The sequence below is a fragment of the Lutjanus erythropterus genome, chromosome 21 (assembly GCF_056507025.1).
Source record: "Lutjanus erythropterus isolate fLutEry1 chromosome 21, fLutEry1.hap2, whole genome shotgun sequence".
NCBI classification, from domain to species: domain Eukaryota; kingdom Metazoa; phylum Chordata; class Actinopteri; order Lutjaniformes; family Lutjanidae; genus Lutjanus; species Lutjanus erythropterus.
In genome coordinates, this window is record NC_139337.1 from 29075055 (window position 1) to 29090152 (window position 15098).

General features: G+C 41.1%; 1 protein-coding gene across 1 annotated transcript in view; it reads left to right on the top strand.

Moving 5' to 3' along the window:
* Nucleotides 1-15098, top strand: part of LOC146307795 (cadherin-6-like) — a 118441-nt gene that overhangs the window by 28212 nt on the left and 75131 nt on the right. The window contains exon 2 of the mRNA XM_084746733.1: nucleotides 11023-11416. Coding sequence (XP_084602859.1) covers nucleotides 11180-11416 — 237 coding nt within the window. The 5' untranslated portion in view covers nucleotides 11023-11179. The remainder of the gene's footprint in view (nucleotides 1-11022; nucleotides 11417-15098) is intronic.

Consider the following 15098-nt stretch of genomic DNA (forward strand, 5'->3'; position numbering starts at 1 on the left):
TTTTAGTGGAAAAGCACTTTGCGTGGGTTCTAAATGAAATGCTTGGAATATAAAAGTGTTCTTGGTAGAATCCCAGGGCCTTTCTCCACCAAACAAGTTCTGGATCTTGAACTGGTTCTGTTCAAGATTCTTGGAACCTTGGTGCTACCCAGCGAACCAGCCTGCATTTTCACCAGTTCTGAGTAGAACCAACCTTTCAGGTTCTAAGCTGGTCTATTTTTGGTGGAAATGCTCAACGGTTCAAAATTAGGTGCTTGAACCAAAACTGGGCTGGTTCCATGATGGTGGAAAAGGCCTGAGGCGGGGTTCTGGGTGAAAACCTCTCTGGTTCTAGTTAGCGCCTTTATTTCTAAGAGTGTAGGGAGGAGGAAGAAGCGAAAAAGAAGGCCAAAGGGAGCAGAGATGGTGGAACAACCTGCTGCTGACACCTCCACACATTAGCAGCCTTTAAGGGTCTCCTCTGTGGATTGTAACATGACCATGTTACCTGTGGCACCAGTGGCCAACCCTCCTCTTCCTCCTCCTCCTCCTCCTCCTCCTCTATCCCCTCACCCCCGTCTCTTCTCCCTCACTCGTCGCCCTGGCTGACATTCTCCTCTCTCACTTTTAATTGCACCCCCGGGGCTCTTTCTGGGTTGCTGTGGAAGTCTTCGGCTCAACGGGCGCGATAGGGTGCTTTGCCGTGTCGCTCATATCCCTCGTTAGGGGGGAGAAAAAAAAAAACAGGAGGAGAAAGTGGGAGAAGAAGGTAAGGAGGAGAGAAGAGGAGCAGACCTACTCTAAGAGGTCACTCCCAAGTCTAGATTAGGCTAAAATGCCATCCAGGCCCATTGTGTGCAACAGCACATGTGCACTGGAAAGGCCATTAGCTGGCCAGATCCAATATGTATTGACGAATGCATTTGTGTGACTCTCTGTGTCCCTGTCTCTATCCTCGCCGTCCTGTGTTCGATAAAACCAATAGATACATTTAATAGCTAATTGTTCTGATTCAAAATGTTATCCCAGGCAATTCTTTGAGCGTAGAATCACGGGGCATTCGAAAATTGGCAGCAGACACATTAATCTTGCTTACCCCAGCACCCAACACAATGCACAAGTCTTATTGCTCTATGGCGACTCCACACAATCTGTGACAGGCAATTTAAAGCAATTTACTTTTTTCATTTTTTCATCAAGCATTTTTTTTAACGCAATTAAATGGCACATGATATGAGAGCGAAGACGGGGCAGGCGAGAGCGCGAGACAAAGAGGAGAGCAAGTGTGTGTGTGTGTGTGTGTGTGTGTGTGTGTGTCGTAAGGAGGGAGAAAATAAAGGCAGCCTTGTGCTTGTTGTAAACACTGCCTCTTAACTGGGAGAATATAATTATGGTGTCATGTTCTATTACACACCTTCATTATGACGACGGTGCTCCCGGAGAAAGCGAACAGGGAAAGACGAGACCTGTGGCTCTTTTTCTAAAATCACCTACAGCGACTTGGCGCTCGAGGAAGACGGCTGTGAACAAGAACACGCGCCGTCGCTGTCATGGTTGCACCGTCTTGCTTCAGTTTCTGTTCCTTTAAAGGGAAAGTCGGGTTTATTACAGCTCAGGTTTGTAGTCTTGTCTGACATTTTCACTGGTTTTTGGTGACATTAGAGTTAACTCTGAGAGCTGTCAGCATCTTTTGAGGTAGTCTGAAATGCCTAAGTGCTTTTTTTTGCTTAAATCATGAGATATTGTTAAAAAAACACATTTGAACATCTGAACCTTATGAACACAGGTGGTGGCCACATATAAGTGATTGAATCATTCAGAAATTTCATGTCGTGTTCAGGGTTTAGGGGGAACTTTGGAGTGGCACTATTGAATATTGATGAAGTAGGTGTGAACGCACCGTTAATAGTGCCCCTCCTCACTGTCTGTCCCCTCCTACCTCTTGTTTACAGGACTGAGACTAGGGGTTTTCACACGTCGCCTCATAATGACCCAATAATGACTGCTGAATTAGCATGCCGTTATCATATGAATAGGTCTGTTTGCAAATGGGTGATCCGTCAAGAGCTGTTTTCTGACTCAGAGGCTGATATGTGCTTGTTGTTCTTTTATTCCCTTCAGATAGTCCTACAAATTAAATTCACTTTCTATCTGGGCTATACACATTAAAGTGGACTTTTGTTTTCAAAGATGTTAGGCAAAATCTCTGTTTAATACAGCTGCAGAGGAACTGCATTGTTGTTGAGATCTGGAAACCAGATTTGGGACCAAGTCATTGTTTTGCAAGTCATAAATATGTCTGAAGTCAAGTCCTGAGTCCTAAACTTGTTTCTTAAAGTCCTCCAGAGCTGATCAATACGGGGGGATTCAAGTCCATTTTGAGGAATCTAAAAAATATCTCCCTTGATCAATATCATTACTCATTTTAGAAATTGTACCTGCGTCATAATTGTTTTTGTCCTTGACCCTGTGTTCCATATTAATGGGATTCTGTGGTTCACTCTGTTGTTTTGTGTGACAGTTTTATTTGTCTGTTTGTATTCATTGTTGTAACTTGAAGCAACGTCTAACGTTGCCCTCTCGGCCAGGTCACTCTTGAACACGATCTTGTAATCTCACTGAGGCTTTTACCTGTTTAAATAAAGGATATATTTGTTTTATTTAAACAAGTCATAATCTAGTAGTGAGTTACTTAGCTGTTGAGCTAACATTACTTAAGCTTTTGCTTGCTAACTATGTTAATACTAGCCTCTACTTTCTGTTCTTTTTTGTTGAAAGTCTCGTAGTTTTTTGTACAAAATTATCTTTGGTGTCATTTCTTCCAACTGGAGCTCAGTAACGTAGTGTTATTTCTTCATGTTTATCTCCTGCATCTCGATTGATTCAGACAAAGTGAATCTGGAGAATTAAGCGATATCCTGCTGAGAATAAATAGAGTTAACTTTTTGTTGTTTCATGATTTGAAGAGAAATGACTTGATCTGTGGATTCACGCTTTTAAAACTTCAGTCTACATCAGTGCACTCAGGATGTAAGGTAGCCTGATGAATCTAACAGTAAGTACAGTAGCTCAAAGTTGATCCGGGATGTCAGTCTGTAAACTGTGACGGGTGTTTTCAACTGACCATTTTTCTCTTCCAATTAGGGTTGCTCTAATGTCGGTAGTGGAAATGCCTCTGATACTGCCTAAAATGTTGGATTGTGTATCTATGGGTACGACTCCATGCACCAAATTGATTATACATCATTTATTAGCCTACACTAGGCTCTGGTATCTGAATCTGTATCAAGAAGGAAAAAAATAGTATCAGAACATCTATATTTCTGTTTAGTTTGGCTAAGCGGGGGTTTAGTTTACAGACCAACTGGCTCCTCATGTTCTTGACCTATCTGACTTCATCTTAGTGACATTGTCACATTATCATCATTATTAATCTGACTAATTTACTTGGTTCCAGTAGAAGCAAAGACAAGCACTCCCAAGTAGCAAGAAATCAGCAATTCCCTTTAAGTCACCCTGCAGCTTTTTTTCAACGTCACTCTCATACAGTACAAATGTAAAGAGGCAGGCACTTTGTCGTAGCCACTGGGCTACATGTGACACTATAGCGTTCTTAACCCACTGTGACATTTTTTGACATGGCAAAATAAAGCTTTAGCTGACTTACTCCTGGTCGTGGTCCCTTGTCAAGAGAATTATCAGGGCAGGGAGCTGTACAATATGGCTTCCAGGGTATGACAAATGTGGTCAAGGGGCGAACGCTCCTTGGGGACGGCGGAGCCCTCCATACAGTGAAAGCATTAGCTTTCCACGGTGACATTATGAAGAAATCTATTGAAAAGGCCGGCTTCCCAGTGCTGGGGGACTCGAGGTAGAAAGCTTCATGAGTCTACCCCAGAGACCGACTGGTATTTCCAACTACGCCGAAGCCTACAGCAAATCAATAGCTCAAAGTCCCACATGCTCCTCACCAGCGTCAATTAAGTAAATTCATAAAGTCGAGTGCGCTGGGAGTTGGGGGTGGGAAATAAAATGGGAAATACTAGATAGAGGGGGAGAGGAAGCAGGGAATAACCATCCAGTCATCTAGCAAATTTGGATCGGAAACAGAGCTTCTGCCATGAGAGTTGTGGCTTAGAGGAAGCAGACTCTGGTGGTCTGAGAGACTATTTCTCCACGGGTGTTATTAAGAAGGCTGACAGTCCATCTCACTTTCACCTGCCTCCATCAGCACACGCACTGTTGACCCGGGAGTCTTTTTTTTTTTTCCCCCCTTTGCTCGTGCTGAGCCAGGCAGAGGACACATGCAAAGTGACTGGCTTTCAGCGAAAAGCCCAGCGATAATGCATATCAGCTCAGGCCTATGCAAGCAAAGTAGGCAGAGGAGGCGGGGAGGGGGGATGGGGCTGGGGATGTTGGGGCAGGAAGGGGGAGGGTGGATGTGAGTTGAAGGGTGGGGGAGAGCTATAAACTGCAACGCATGAGGGAAAAGAGAATAAGGGGACCTAACCCCCAGCTTCAACCGCTCGCAATTTGCCTCATAAGGGGAAAGCAGGGCATGCCTTGGCTGCCTCTGGAAGACAGGTAGCGTAATGGATGGGCCAGTCTCCCAGCCTGACTGCTGACGCTGCTCTGACAGGACGTTTCTACCTCTCCTTCACTCCCTCTATCCCCGTTTGCCCCTCAGTGTTGTCACGATAACTGCATCTGATATCCAAAACTTTTCAGCAAGTGAAATGCTGAAAGTCCACTTCGCCATCACATCTAGAGGGCATGAGCAAACATCAGAAGTTGGAATTTTTGTTTAAAGAGTAGCAGAAGTTCGGGAAGGCAGTTTGACTTTTGCTTGGCTGATAATCTCTAAAATCATCCCTTAAAGCTGCACATGGACGTGCAATCATCCACTCTCGAGGGGATTTTGATTTTTACTCTTCAGTTATTCTGTGAAAATATGTTTTAAAACATCAAACTCATGGCTATCAGACCTTGTAACAGGTCAGTCTTTTTATTAAATGTAGTCATCAGCTCTGTCAGATGGAAAATCTGATGCAGTAAACGTTAGATTTTTTGGTTTCACATCATAATCATAGTGAGCAGCTTTTTCAAAAGCTGCTAAGAGTTCTCTTAATGCAAATCAAAATACACCTTTTCAAACCATATTTTTTCATTTACCTTTGATTTAGAAGGGCTACAGAACTGACATATTATGGTTGAGACACATTTGATGGTTCATAGATCATGAATTTGTCGAAAAATAGAAAGGTTACTATCAAAACTAGTAAGTGAGAGAGGGGAGTTCAGAGAATAACCAAACCTTGTGATGCCTGATTAAATCATGTTTTTACAAAAAATCTGATGAAGTTGACACAACTTTCAAGGGCAAACATTTTCTTAAAAACTAGATTTTAAAGCTAAGATGATTATAAAATTGTAAGTTGTAAATTACACATACCACATACACACACACACACACACACACACATAAATCTTTACAGAATTGTGTTCACCAAAAATTGGAATGAAAGTGCTGGTATCAATCAGATGTTTTTGGTGGGAATTCTCAAGGACGGGTGCAATGCATAAACAATAGCAGCAGCTATACTGATTTTTTTGGCACTAAAGCAACTTAAACAGCTGGCAGCAGTGCACTAAAGAGGTGGCTACTTTTTCTTGAAAGGCCAAAATTGTCGATACTTGACTCAGAAGTTGTACAAAGGTAAATGAACTGAAGATGGATTGCTCCCCAGCCACTGGGGACGCATTGCTAATGCCTGTCCCACGCCGGTCCCAAGCCCGGATAAATGGGGAGGGTTGCATCAGGGAGGGCATCCGGCGTAAAAAATATGCCAAATCAAATATGTGGATCATAAAAAATCAGAGTCCCATCTGTGTTGGGTGGAGCCCAGTTTGTCACGGAGACAATAGCTCTGTGGACAGATGATCCGCTGTGGCGACCTCTAACTGGGGAACAGCCGAAACAAGAACAATAGAAAACTGATTTGCAATTGTTTTTTTATAATCAATTTATTGTTTTAGGCGATATATCAAGCAAAAATAATGGATATTCTAAATCTTCAACCTCTTAAATGCAAGAGTCTGCTGTTTTCCCTTGTTTTTTAACTGTAAACTGAATATCTTTGGGTCCTGAGTGACAAAAAGATCCAAAAAATCATTAGTTGTAGCCCTTATGAGACAAATAAATCAGTAAAACTTTCTAAAAGCAACAAGCAACATTATAAAACCATATAAACTAAATGTGTGTGCTTCATCTAGAAAACTCTGTATAGTCAAATTGACTAATAAACAAATTCCAAAGCGAACAAACAGATGTGTTTTATGTAATTTAAGTGCAAATGAAAGTAAGTGAACATGTGGTGTAATGACGTGGGTGAGTGTGTGAATCCTTAACCTTTCAATGTGTGGCCGTGGGCACGGGCATCATAACAGGAATAGACATAACAGCTCAGAACAAGGACAGCAAAGCTGAACAAATGAGGATAAAGAATACACTGGACTGTTGTGTACACAAGAATGTGGGGGGAAAAGGCGTATATTTAAATATATATAAATAAATATGAGAAGCAGCAACAAATAAAAACTCTACATAGGTTACAAGTCAAGTGTTTGTAAGTTGTAAACAAAAAGGTCAGTTTGCTAATTAACAGGTAAACAAGCTATGCTGTTAGACAGCTGCCTTGTTTTCTTTGTTTTTTTCCCTTTCTTTTATAACTTCATTCTTTATAGTTTATAGGCAACACTTTTTGTGCTTTATATATTGTCTTGTCTATATACAAGTGTTCTATAAGATGTAAGAAATAGGCTACAAAAAGTCAGTGTGCTAACTAGCAAGTGAGCAAGTTCACATGCTATTCAACTGTCTTGTTTTTGTTTTTCTTCTTTTATATAACTTCATATATTATGGTTTGTACACTTTGCTTATTAGGCCATATTGTCTTGTCTATATACAAACCAGGTGTTCTGCAAGCAGTAAACAATATGAAAAGTCAGTGTGCTAATTAACAAGTGAACAAGCTAGCATGCTGCTAGAACATTTTCCTCTTTTCTCTGTTATTTCTTTTTTTATATAACTTCATATATTATGGTTTATACACTTTGACTGGTAAATCTAGGCTATATTGCCTTGTCTGTACTTGTAAACAACAGGCTACAAAAAGTGTCAGTGTGCTAATTAGCAAGTCAACAAGCTTGCATGCTATTGGACAACTGTTTTGTTTTCTTTGTTCTTTTCTTTCCTTTATATAACTTGATATATTGTAGTTTATAGTTTAAGATGTAAACAATACCAAAAGTCAGTGTGCTAACTAGCAAGCTAGCATGCTGCTAGACAACTGTGTTCTTCTCCTCCTTTTTAATAACTTCACATATTGTGTTAGTATTGTGTTTATATGTCATCTTATACAAGTCAAGAGTTCTGTAAGTTAATGCAAAAAGTGAGTGTGCTAACTAGCAAGTTAACAAGCTAGCATCCTAGGCTACTATCTGTCCTGTGTTTTCATAGTTTTTCTCTTTACATAACTTTATACTCTTTGTGTGTTTTATACATTGTCTTATCTGTTTCTTTTCTCTTCTCTTTTCTAATGTGTGCAAAACATTTTTTTAACTTTTAAAATTTGCTTTACACAATAGAAAAAAGTTTGCTTTCTTGCTAGTCAGCTAACAGTGTTTTGAAGCTCACTGTGAGACTCCTCTCTTTACCAGGTAAACTGCATAAACTGTTGCAAAGAAAGATACACCGCAGCTTTGTTAATAAAAAAAAGCGGTTCACAATCGGGCGTTCTTGCATGACGTTGGAATCTGTGCCCTTGGAGAACTTTGGGATGGGCTTGTAGGAGTGAAAGTAAACAAGATAGTCAAACTGTCTTTATGTGCCAGCGGAACAGAGAGAGCAAAATAGCTGAAAACACACAACTATATCAAACTCTCCATTATGTTTTGAACCAAATCTTTCTTTGCCCCAAACAGCTTTGACAGACTGGCACAGAAGTGAAATATGCAGCAACTGTATTTTGTTTATCGGGCCAACAAAGACACCCAGCCGACATCAAAACCCCTGTACAGAAGTTGCTATAAAGCTGTCCCCGTCGATGTGGCGAGACATCTGTTTGTATAAAGCTCAGCGGTTGTTCTCTGACATTGTTTGATGGTTTTTCTTTATTCCTGCGGTATCAGATTCTCAGATACTAAACTTAGCGCCGGTATCCGAGACAAATTTGTGGGATTGTGACAGCCTCCACTCCCCTTTAGCCGGCACCTTTCCTCGCACTCCTCTTCTCTCGCTCCATTTCCCTCACTGCCTTCAGTCTGTCTGGCTCCACTTCTGCATGCAGGTCAGGGTACTTAATTCATGTCCAGAGACATCGTTTCCTCATTCCCTAACATACTGTGCGAGGGAAGCCGACCAGACCTGCCATACATTGGGGGGCTAGACGGCACCCTCCCTCCTTGCCCCCGCTGCCTCCACCCGCCTTCTGAGAACGTGCGATACGGAGGAACGATGCAGACGCTCCCCAGCGGACCCGCTGATAACCCTCCTACCAAACCCCAGCCGAGGAACACTGGCGGCCTGGATATCGCCCAGCCGGGGAGGAATAATGAGAACAAAAGCAGAATACATGGCCTTCTTTCTCTTCTCTCTCCCCGCCACCCCTCCTCCTCCTCCTCCTCCTCCTCCACCACCTCCGTCTTGCGCTGTTCCTCTTGTTCCGTTTCCTTCTCACATTTGCCAGCGCATTCTGCTCTGGCCTTCGGAGGATGGCGCACACAGAAAGAGGAAAAGAGGGGATGGGTGGGAGAAATGATTGAGAGACGGAGAGCGGAGATATTTCCACTACCCACATCAAGGCCCTTCTCTGTGGTTTGCAAACAGTCATTTTGTTCGGTATCTTTACACTGATCTTAAGGTAATAAACTGGGGTTGACATTGCCCAGGGTCTCCATTGGCATTCTGCTGGGTCTGATAACAAAGTGTGCCGAAGCAGATTGTTTAAAAAGATAGAACGGACTGCTCCACATAGAGCCTTGCACTCTATTAGATGTTGATTCAGGGGCTTAATGCAGATAAAGTAGCTCTACACATGCTGTACAAGATGTAAGCCCATACATTGATGTGTAATATTTCTAATCTGATATTTATCAGGTTAGGCAGCACTCAGCCTGCCCATCAATCAGATGACTGACGTTCAACATACAGTGCGTGTGTGCGCATGAATGAATGTCAGGGCTTGTGTGGATGGGAATGTGTGTGTATGTGTGGCGGCAGAAAAGTCAATCATATTACAGATTTCAAGTCTGCTCTCCACACCGCTTTTATCATGTACTTTATTACGCTGTGTCTCCTGCCTTTGCATCTCAATGTGTATCATACAGATCTTCTGCAGATGTATCTGCCTGGGAAAAGGCTTTGAACTAACATTTTGATTATTGATTGATCTATTTATAATTATTTAGTTAATCATTTAGTTTAGAAAATAGCGAAAATACACAAGGTAAAATCTTCAATTAGATCCCAAAATAATAAAAATCATAAATATAATGTATGTTAAATGCTGCATCCACAGCAATTTACCATGTTTGTTTGATAAAGGACTGACTGATTAGTCCACTAATCATTTCAGCGCTATATGGGAAGTCAGTCTGTGTGCAGTACACGTGCTGATCCATTAGAGGATACAGGATCAGTGTCACCTTTTTTTTTTTCACCTAGACATGAAAAGTACATGCATGTTTGAAGGTGTAGTGCCAGCAGGGGGGATAAAGATGGGAGAGAAGGATGAACATAGTAATGAAGACTGCAATGCTGCAAATATTTCCCAGCAAGCTTTATTTTGAAAGTCTAACTGGGTGTTGTATATTTGTTATATGTGTAAGATGAAATACAGGACTGTTTCTCAGCTAGCTTTATTTTGAAGGTCTAACCAGACAAAGTAAATCCTTCTCAGCAGGTTTTATTTTGAAAGTCTAACTGGATCTCGCAGATGTTTCTCAGCAAGCTTCATTTTGAAAGACTACACAGACATTGCAAATGTTTTGCTTTCTTTCTTTTATCCTTCTTTATTTTCCTTTCTTATCCTCAATACTGGTATATAATGATGCACATATTTTGAAAGTCTAATCAGTTTTATTTTGAAAGTGTAACCAGACATTGCATATTTCTCATTACTAAATTTACAGCAGTATCATGCCAAAGCATTCTCAGAGTCACATGTTGTCTTGCTCGGGCGTGAAAAGTGCACAGTGTGTTACGCGCTTTGGCGTGATACCAGGCTGAAATGAGACACCTAAACCTAAAGCACAGCTCTGCAAATCAAAATAACAAATTAGAAATCAGAGAGCATCAAGCGCTGATGTTTTCATTTGATAATTTGTGCATTCGCTCTTGGATCTTGGCAACGTTTTCTGCGGCTTTATCGAGTAATTGCTTTATGTCAGGGGTCACCTCAGAGCCTCATTCCAGCATCTTTACTTCATTTTGTAAAGTAAGTGGATACTAATGCAGCAGAGAAACCACCTGCAGTATGTTTGAGAGAGAAACTGTAAACAAAGGATGTACAGGAAAAGAAAACATAAAGAAAAGCAAAAGATTTCAGAGTGGAAATAACTTTTTGTTATAGAACAAGGTCAAGTGATCTCATTAAAACAGTCTTGCAGTTTTTTGTCATTTATATTTTTCAGTCCTTGTTTATGTTGTTTTGTTTGTGGTTTAATTATTTTAATGCTATGATTTAACTATAAGTAATTATCCTTTAATTCCACTTCTTTATCTCTTCATTTTTTGCAAAACACTTGAAACACTTACTTGGAAAGACATCTCGAAGAGTCTTTTGTTTTTTTGTTGTTCTCGTCACTCCCCATCTGCACTTGTTCTCAACTCAATTTTAAAAGTACTGCGTCTTGGAAAAGCCGGGAACTCCACCGAGCTGCTCTCGACTGCAGGTTATGAAACGAAACGAGAGCTTGTGCGATAACAAATTGCCGCCTCCCCTCCCAGTATTGACACTCTGTTTTTCTGTGTAAATGTTCCAGGTTGCAGTCCGCCGCCCCATGTGAGTGTGAGGAGCCGTTCCTGCTTCAGTAGATTACAGCATGAGGACTGATCCGATACTCTGACCAAAGACCACTAGGACCCAGACCGCTGAAGGGGGGGAGAGGAAGACAGAAGGGCTGCGGTGGTGGTGTGGATATGGATAGAAGGAAAGTCTGCGTGCTGATGGCGCTGTGGGCCATGGCTCACCTCACCTCTCCGGGGTACGGCCTCAGGGCCCTGCGGAGGACTACAGGGGGGCGGAGGGGGTCCACGGGGCTGACGGGACAGGACGCCAATGGAGTTCCTCTCAGGCGCTCCAAACGAGGGTGGATGTGGAACCAGTTCTTTTTGTTGGAGGAGTACACCGGGACAGACATGCAGTATGTCGGAAAGGTAGTTTCAGAACACGTTTTCTCTGTTTTTCTGTCCTTTCACGCAGACATGCTGCAACATCTGCAGACCAAAGATGCTCTCTTAAACCACATCCTGTCCTCTAGTGACAACAGTAGAGCTGCAACAACTGTTTGGTTTGAGTAATTTTTTAAGAGAAAAAAAAGTTGAAATTCACTGATTCCAGCATCTTAAATGTGAATATTTTCTGTTTTCTTCTTCTTTCTGTATGAGTCAAACAAAACACACCATTGTCTGACATTTTACAACCAACAACTATAAATCGAGAAGATAATCGACTAATTAATCAACTATGAAAACAATTGTTAGTTGCAGCCCTAGATAACAGCACAGGAACCTCTGGATAAACTCAGTGCGTTTGCTACTGCAGGGACCAGGGTAAAAAAAAAAAAGTTTTTTTTTGTTTGTGTTTATGGGCCTTGGCTTATGATTTTACACCCCAGAAAGTTCCTTCTCATGGGCTGGTACTTTCCAAAAGTGCAGGAACTTTGGGGGTGGGGCTTGCAGTGCTGAATGTTTCTGATTGGTCAAGTACATTTTATCTCGGCCACACAAAACACAGAAACAGACACAGAAAGGTTACAGCAGATAGAACAATGATAAATTCGAGGCCTTATTAACCATCAGTATAAAATAATGATCCCTGTCTGTGGCTTCATATGGCATCGTCATTGTTGAGTAGGTTTTTCATATGTCAGTGAACTGGTTTGTCTAATCTTCACTGGTCCATAGACCGTAGTGGAAACAGGCTGAAGGAACCTTTTAGTTGTAGAAATGTTTCTATTTATATTCTATAAGTAAAATGGTGAACTAATTGTCACTTTCAGCTTCGCTCTCGCAAGAGACTATTTAAACTCTCTGCTTTTCAATTTCCTACAACAGTAAGGAGGTACTCTGGTTGGTGTGAACAGTTATAATCACCCACCACAGCCCGAACACAGAAAGAAAACTCCGGGATACAGGCCGCGCTGTTAAGTACAGGTATCATGAGACATGATCTCACACAGATTGCAACAGAAACTCTTTCAGCTGTTCTCATCTCATAAATATGTCACGTACAACATATCAAAAGTCTTAAAATATCCAAGTGGCGATGCCAAAATTTCCCAGTGCAAAAACCTGATTCATGCATGTCCTCTTGTCTGATGTCAACACAAAGGACTCAGTTCTGGCCACAGTCAACCAGAGACTTGTGTTTTACATGAGACATGGAGTTGGATGCAGTTCAGTGGATGTGCAAAAGGAAATTCTTCACCCTGTAGATGCATAACTGGGTCAAAACGACAAGTGATTCCTTGCAATATAATATATTTTATGAGTAATAAACATTTGTCAGATTTTCTTTTGTACTTTTCGGCACTAAAAAAAGGCATTTTTGGCCGGTGACTTTCAAAACTTAACCTTCATATGACTTTTCTCTCTCATTCAGAGGATATTTAGGACACATCTGTTGCAATTTGTGCGAGGCTGAACCACACTTTTGGGTAAAATGCCTTGACTATAAGTTGATAATTGACGCCACAGACACCACAGCAGTGACCGCGACAGCAAAGCAATAACATCCATGTCATAAATTATAACTTTAAACTGTCCTTGCCCTCTGTGCGTCGAATCCACGGCATTCAGCCTCTCCTCCCTCGATCTGTGTCTTTTCCTCAGTGTTTACTGTTTGTTTATTCCTCTGGGATTTCATTTTTCCCCCACAATGCCACTGTCTACACATCACAACTTGAACTTTTTACTTGCCGACATTTGAAAAGTTGCTATTTTTGTTCCTTTAAAAATGTCTCATTATGTACTCTCTTGTCGATACATATTTATAAAGACAGAGTTCTGCTGTTTTTTTTTTATAATAAATCCTCCCTGTCCATCAATCCAAATAATGCAAATTTAACCAGATATTACTTTATTTGCACATTAAAGTCACAGAAAAAAAACTGTGATGCAACATTTGTGGAAAGTTTAGCTTCTATAATAGCACTAAAAGGGGAAACTACCTGCGGTGCCTTTCTCTCAGTGGCATAATGGATCTCTGGATAATGTAATTATCCTCTACACTCAAAGGAAGAGATCTGCTCTTAATGAGAGGCTTCAAAATAAATAACATCCTGTATCGTTCTGTGTCTGAGAGTACGAGAATCACCCTGTCATGAGAGAGTAGACGTGACATGATACTCCGATCGGCTAATGCTCATGTATCGGACTTCCATCCATCCGTCCTCGGGCTTTGTTTGCTGTTGCCTGTCCGATATGTTTTGTGCTTACTGTCAGCTCCCTGGCCGCTTGCACGATGTCCATTCCACTCACATCAAGCCGTCCTAAAGCGGCCGCCGTGCCCTACAGTAAAATATGACTTCCTCCGAAGGTATTATTTGTTCAACAAAATGAAAACACAGTGTCGACCCAGATAACATTGGGGAGGGTGGGGGGGCGAACAAGAAGACGGGCCAAATAATGCTTGCTTTACATGCAGCGGAGCGGAAGTCAAGATATCAGTCTCCTCTCCCAACCTACTGTAATTGAGGAGATTGTGAAGCGTCGTTGCAAGGTCAGGACGACTGAGCAGGAGGAAGAAAGGCTGTTTTGTGCGCGGAGTTGAATGGGGGCTGGTGCTTTGCATTCCTATCGTGTGTCCACGGAGGATAGAGTCATCCAACCAAATGAGATTCTGCAACATACGTCCTCCCCGAGTGAGGGTTGACTTTCAGCCCCGGCCTAAAAGGATTACAACGCTGGCTATGGCATGAGGCGAGCAAAAATACGAGAAAGAACTAAAAAAAAAAGTTGAAAAGAACAAAAAAAAAAAAAGAAAACAGAGTGAATGAAGATCAAAAGTAAGCAGCGAGCACGATCAAACCACTTTGTCTTCAGAGAGCGGTGATTGATGTGCCACTCGTCCTTTTAGCTTGTAAAAGGACTAATAGCGAAAGAAGAATGGATTATCTGAGTGTGGTATACACTTAAAGAGCCAAAAGGCTGCGGCCTCCTGAAGACGCCATTAAGGGATCAACTTGGAGCGCCACACTTAAGTCCCTTTTACACTGGACAAAAAGAAAAAAAAAACCCATTAACACAAACTAACATCTGTATTTTGTCTTCAATGTGAAAGGGTACAATCGGCATTCACTCCCGGGTCAAATGACTCTGCACACTGTAGTAGTGAAAATATAAATATATAAAAATATAAAAATATAATATATATATATATATATATATATATATATATATATATATATATATATATATATATATATATATATACACATATAATTAAATATAATTTTGGGGGGGTTATGAAACTCAAAAAGGAAACTTAAGAGTTTGAAAGTGGTTCAAAACTTAAAACTCTGTTGCAGTAAGGTGCCTTGAAATTTTGAGTTTTTTCGACTTTTTTGTAATAATTAATATTTTTATTGATTTTGAAGGGGCTGGTGTGCAACAGGTGTACATATCAAATGAGACGTTCCTTTGGCAACAATAAAAATGAAAATATAATGGATACAGAATAAAAGAGATTCATACAAGAGAGGACACAACACTAATCATTAGTCCTCCTTTGAAATGTCTATTCTGACCCATAACTTGTGTTATTGTTTGCCTGTTTCACATTAATTAGAGTTCAAATCAATGCCAAATGTTTGCTGAATAAGTTAGTGTCTGTTTA